The 5,600-nt window shown below is 47.5% G+C and overlaps 1 protein-coding gene across 9 annotated transcripts; it reads right to left on the reverse strand.

Annotated features, from left to right (window-relative positions):
* Positions 1 to 349: 349 nt before the first annotated feature.
* Positions 350 to 5,349, reverse strand: LOC112282063 (nucleobase-ascorbate transporter 2). Of its 9 annotated transcripts, XM_024519230.3 has the most exons (14): positions 5,205 to 5,335; positions 4,945 to 5,069; positions 4,520 to 4,597; positions 3,954 to 4,107; positions 3,479 to 3,576; positions 3,075 to 3,251; positions 2,765 to 2,941; positions 2,562 to 2,621; positions 2,245 to 2,429; positions 2,035 to 2,131; positions 1,662 to 1,899; positions 1,446 to 1,523; positions 1,147 to 1,307; positions 350 to 1,014 (listed from the first exon to the last, which is right to left on the reverse strand). In XM_024519230.3, exons 4-14 carry the CDS (start codon positions 4,072 to 4,074, stop codon positions 802 to 804), a joined length of 1,605 nt encoding a protein of 534 aa, XP_024374998.1. In that variant the 5' UTR covers positions 4,075 to 4,107; positions 4,520 to 4,597; positions 4,945 to 5,069; positions 5,205 to 5,335; the 3' UTR covers positions 350 to 801. The 9 variants fall into 9 exon arrangements, with proteins under 9 accessions (XP_024374998.1, XP_024375000.1, XP_024374996.1 ...); XM_024519232.3 differs by lacking the exon at positions 4,945 to 5,069 and having other exon boundaries at positions 5,070 to 5,349; XM_024519228.3 differs by having other exon boundaries at positions 4,945 to 5,288.
* Positions 5,350 to 5,600: the final 251 nt, after the last annotated feature.

The following is a 5,600-nucleotide window of genomic DNA, read 5'->3' on the forward strand; positions in this document are numbered from 1 at the left end:
CCTCGTGATGACGGTGGCTGGAATCGTTTGAAATTTTGTAGGTGTGGATCTGGATCTGGATGGGACTGATGTGTGGGGCCACCAGGTGCAACAGCGTTCGTGTGGGTACTTTCCAGTGGCATCTGTACCAATTCCTCTCGCCCCATCTGCACGATTCACTTTCTAGAAACTGTAGCCCAATTCGATACAGGTGCTAATGATACGTTTTGGGCTCGTCCGCCTCGTGAGCTCCGCCGTCGATTTTTTTGGACTGAGCAGTTAGCTTTTGGATTGATACAAAACGGAAGCCTAACAGAAGGTTAGCTATCAGGGTATAAAGCAGACACAAATTCCATGGCCTAGGCAGATGTTCACACCAATGTATCATGAGTGCTTCCCCAGAGTGGGAATGGAACACATCCAATGTCCACGTAAGAGCTAAGTGCGCGGCACCAGGGCGTAGCACCCTAGTTCCACACCAGTTACTACCCCTACTCACCTGCCTAGGTTTTTCAAAATATCGTCATATATGTCTACAAAATTCGTTAGATTGATTCGAGTCATGGGACTATTCTGTTTGCAGCCGCGGCCAACGCTAATCAATCATCACCAGTATTTCACAACCTCTAATCATGCACAACTCAATCGCCTCAAAGATTTCATTGAGGCATCTGATGATACTAAGTCGACCACGCCCACTTCGATTCACATGATAAATTGGCTCAACAAAAGAGCAGAAATTGTACAGCTGGAGAGCTTGGTCCATCGTAGTTGGGAATAGTTACAGCACTGTTTTCCTTCCGTTGTGAAGAAGGTGCCACCTTATGAGGGGGGAAAGAACTTGTGCAGGCCTGCTGGCAGCTTGTAGAACTCTTCATTTCGAGGATCGTTACGATAGTACCTGAACTTGCGAGTCCACAGCATACCCCTGTCCCTCTTGGACACGTGACGGGTGAGAGTAGTGTCCAGGACGGTCGCCACTACGAAGCATACAATCACGGAAGAGGAGAAGAAGACATTGAGGATGTCGTTGAACTGGTACATATTGAACACGAAACCAATAATGTTAGACAAATCAAGCTTCAATTTGATGATCTAGCCAAGAGCAAAACTTGCATGACAAAGCAAACGAAGGGGAGTGTGAGATTTGTTCGAAAAGTGACACACCCATCGGGAATTTGTGTGCACGGGGCCATGTCCAGCACGCATCGAAAACTCTGTGAAGTACTGACGCACAGATAATCCCATGAAGAGGGAGAAGCCCACAACGAAGATGTTGCGAGTCAAGTTCATGTTGGCGAACTGCAAAATCGAGATTCCAGTTCCCACTGCGCCATGCACACCACAACCACTCACCAACAATTAACCAACGTTCTGAATGAACATTGCATATACACTGTCACTAAAAATACAACGATTCCTATATTCCGGTACAAATTAGAGCATTTGGGGAACTTGACACTCACCAACCATGCCGAAGGTGACGCAAAGATAAGCTGCCACAATGGGCTGGGGAATCGACGCAAGCACGGCACCGAATTTTCCTGCAAACGTGAGAAGTACCACATGAAAGCAAAGCCAAGACGTGCAGCGCTAATGCAGAGCGCTTCGCAAACGAGTCTAAGCAGACAATTCAAAGTTGGTCTTATGATTCAGAACATTAATTGAATGGTGTAACGTACCAAAGATCGAGAAGAAGAACATGAACACTGCAGAGATCTCGGCCACCCTCCTGCTTCCCACTCGGGTCAAGCCAACAAGGCCAACATTCTCTGGTGCTACGGTGGTGCCAGTGAAAGTCCCCCAGAATCCGTTCAGCAAGAGCCCGATTCCTTGCCAACCGATTCCTCTGCTTACAATATGCGAGGGCGGTGGAGTTGCACCAGCAAGTCGAGAGAGAGCGTAAAACCCACCAGTGGACTGCACGATCAATTAGACAATCATCAATTATTCCAGTGCAAACTTTTTATAAATAAATGTACCCAAGGATTTATGTACCTACACGTTCTATTGACGGCATAGAAATGGCTTGGGGAGGAGGCATTAGGCACCAACCTCAAGAAGAGACGCAAAAGCTGCCGCCATGATTCCGAAAGCATCACCTGCGTCGAAAGTAGGGGCACCCCACTGCAGAGGATATGGTATCCTCGCCCTGAAACCAGGAACATGACAAGCATATGGTTTTCATTTCTCTGCTTCGAAGCGAATCAATAGGAATGGGAAGTGAATAAATCCTGTGGAATCAGTGTTAGCGATGGAAAATACCAAGGAGCGCCGCTCACGAGGCCTGATCGATCAATCCTGCAGTTTCTTTGTCCAAGCGCGCTGGCATGATCGTAAGCGCCTGCAGCAGTCAGAATGCTGGCGAACACCCAGACGATGACTGTTCCGATGAGGATGGGGTATAGCTCGAAGAAACTGTGGTTCCTCAGATGAAAATGCCGCAGGTACTGAAAAAGTTGACCAAGAACAACTAAATTTGTGAAAAGGACAGCCAAAAGATAACGACGCCCCTCACAGCATCATCGTCATTTCATTGGTTTGCAAAGCAGCACCTCAAAGATAGAGGGAAATGATCGAACCTGGGAGAAGATAAGAAAGAGTAGAAGAGCAGGTATGCCAAACTCAACACACTTGGCTACCTGTTAGAGAAAGAACTTTTAGAATTAAGACGAGGGAGCAATAGCTCATTGTCACAGTCAATCGCATGAACGAAACGACTGAAAAGTATGCCGATGTTATAGCCTTGGGATTACTTTACAAGAAGGCGGTAGACATCACTCACCCCCGGGAATCCATGCTCAAAAAGTCCTAATCCCACCAATATCGTTACTGGGGCAATGACAATAGGACTAATGTATCTGAATGCAATGCCCCAGAGACCGCTGAAGCCAAGGATAATATTCAAAGCTGATCCAGCTATGAAACCCCCTTGTGCAGCGCGCATTCCCCTCAGAAACCTCTGCGACAACACACTGCCTAAGAACCATTGATTTCAACTTCTTCATAGCTCATCGTGAAGACGGGGTTTCAAGATAGCACGACCCAAATCATGCGAAAGGAATAATGAAACCCAGAAGGAAGTGGGAGCCTACCTCGTGAGGGTCGGGATAGTCAACAATGCCACGTCTGCTAACAATGGACAATACCATGGGTAAGAAATAGAAAGAGCTTCCCATTACCACCGGCAGTCTTGTACCAAAGTATGTTTGCACCAGAGTATTGATCGCATTCACGAACAGCACAGACTGTATTGTCCTTGCTAGGTCACCCTGCATACAATTCAAAGTTCATAGACGTCAGGTCCCGGTAATCACAGCACGTAAATTGGATTTCGGCAAACAGAATGCTTATTTTTATTTCACTTACGATGTTGAACCTCCGGTAGATTACTTTAAAGTGTTTCTGCTCGTTGCGCTTCATGGAAAATGCACAAATACCCATAAGCAAAAAAACACAAAAAAATGTACTAAGTGAAAGAGTAGGACTCGTGTTGCACCGCTTCTCCACCGATCGCTCGTATGACAGTGAGTGGAATCAGCACAGATGTGCCAAGCATGGTAATATAGTGCTGAAATCCTAGAATTATAGACAAAGCTGCAAAAAATACAACGCACTAGATTAATTTCGAAACCTGTGTATCGTCATCAAGGAAGCAGAACAAATTTAGGTTTCATGACGGACTACTCCAGGCTCATTCGGTGGACAGCCTCTCTGGAGATTTGACGGTTATTGTCCACCGACAGCTTGGTGCAAGGTGCTGAGCCGTGAGTGGAGCACTCTGGATATATCTATTCGAGCGATGGCTTGATAGTTTTTCGGATAGGTGTCGTTATGTGTTTTAACACCAAGAGAAGTGTCGCAAGCTGCAAACTTAGGATGCACTGTTCAACGAATGGGCAATTGAAATTGTTTTCACAGTGGTGGAAGACAAACCGGGGGCTGTAGTGAGAGGACGAGGGAGTGGCACTCACCCCAATTGGGATTGTCGTTGATGCAGTAGGCGAGACCCGGCAACTGCTCCAATGAAGGGTGATACAAGTCCTCCTGCTTGATGGACGGCGGCCCAGCAACCACAACGGCCGGAGCTGCCATGATTGAACTTTCGCCGACAACCGCCCTCTGCAACTATCGCCATTTATAACGTATCACTCCAACGAATTCACCGAGTATCGGACGCAAAGAGACACTTTCCTTTTCTACGAAACATCTGTCTCGAACACTGCCACTTCACTTATGACTTCTGTTGAATTGAGTAATTATCCCCGAACCATACTCGGCACAATGGGTAGTCTGGCAGAAAATTAAGACTCCGTATCAACAAAATTGCAAGAACTAAACTGTACTGGACTCAGTGCTCTATAAACCTCGGCTCACGATAGAAGAGTTCGGTAAGGTTTGCGATCATGTCGTCGGCTGCTGCCCTGCCTGAAGCCCAAGGTTGTGACCCAAAACCAAAGTGTAATAAAATTGACGGCGTGGTGCAAAGAAACTGGGAGCAACTGTATCAGACTCGAGAGAAAAGAAAAACGACACTTACAATGAAGTCCGGAGCGTTGTAGCGTCTCCTTCAACCCTTGCGGCAGACGACAACAACAACTTCCTCACTCCACGAACTCTGCAATAGCATGCGACCCACCGCTACTGACATGACGAAGTCGAGATGTTTGAGGACGCACTATCCATTACCTCCACAAAGTTCTTACTATGCCCGTGCAGAGACTGTTTGCATTCTTTTAGCGCAGCACATTCACTTTTCACAACTCTATTCAGCGACTACAACAACACACTCGATCACCGCAACCGCCGTCAAAAAGAAAACAACAACAACAACCACAACAACCGAAGGGGGCTCCAGTAGCAAACCCAACGAGAGAAAGTGCAAACTTGTCAAGCATCACAATGACGAGGAAGCAGCAGCTCCGTCGTCACACGAAGCCAGCGTCAAACCACCGGCCGACCCACCTGCCCCGTCTATTGGATCGCTCAAAAACTACGCAGTCGCGGGCTAAAATCTGATTCAGAAGCAGGAACCAGAAGGGCAGAGAAAGGTCAGTCGATCTGCATCATCGGAGCAGAACCCAGCGTACCTGCACACAACAGTAACGCACCAGCGTCTGACATGTTCCGGTCCTTGTTTCCATCAAGTTTATTTGTAAATTTTTCCGGTTTTGCAAGAGAGCTAGATTTCGATGCTTTGCCCACAGCATTTGCGAGACGTCAACCTGGTTTCCATGACGACAATCATGGTTATCCTTCGATGACCGAGCCGGCTGTGGGGGGCGGAGAATAATGTTGCCGGCCAAGTCCCCCTTCAGCCAGCAGCGCTCCATCTCATCTCATCTCATAACATGGCGTCGCTCGCTCGTATTCTTCTTCTTCGACTTTCCTCTCTCATTGCTTTCTGTTTCTTTTCCAAGTCTAGTCTAGTCCCTCCCCTTTGTGTGCCTAGTCTGAAGGCCAGAATATTCACGTGCCTGCCTGCGTGTTGGCTTCCCCCCTTCACTTCGCAAAACCAGTCAACTGCTGCCTGTGCGGCTCTTGTGTGTTCCCTTGCTGCTTCTGTCGGAGCCGCTGTTCTTTCTGATTAGCCCTTTCTTCACTCCCATCTTCTACTTGTG

This window comes from Physcomitrium patens, chromosome 5 (genome assembly GCF_059467195.1).
Source record: "Physcomitrium patens ecotype Gransden chromosome 5, ASM5946719v1, whole genome shotgun sequence".
NCBI lineage: Eukaryota > Viridiplantae > Streptophyta > Bryopsida > Funariales > Funariaceae > Physcomitrium > Physcomitrium patens.

Excerpts from the sequence above, each read along its gene's own strand:
- LOC112282063 (XM_024519232.3), bottom strand. The coding sequence starts at position 4,074 with ATGGCAGCTCCGGCCGTTGTGGTTGCTGGGCCGCCGTCCATCAAGCAG. Across the intron at positions 2,622-2,764 it reads TTGAGCATGGATTCCCGGGG|GTAGCCAAGTGTGTTGAGTT; the intron begins GTGAGTGATGTC and ends TTTCTCTAACAG. Across the intron at positions 1,015-1,146 it reads TGCACACAAATTCCCGATGG|TTCAACGACATCCTCAATGT; the intron begins GTGTGTCACTTT and ends AATATGTACCAG.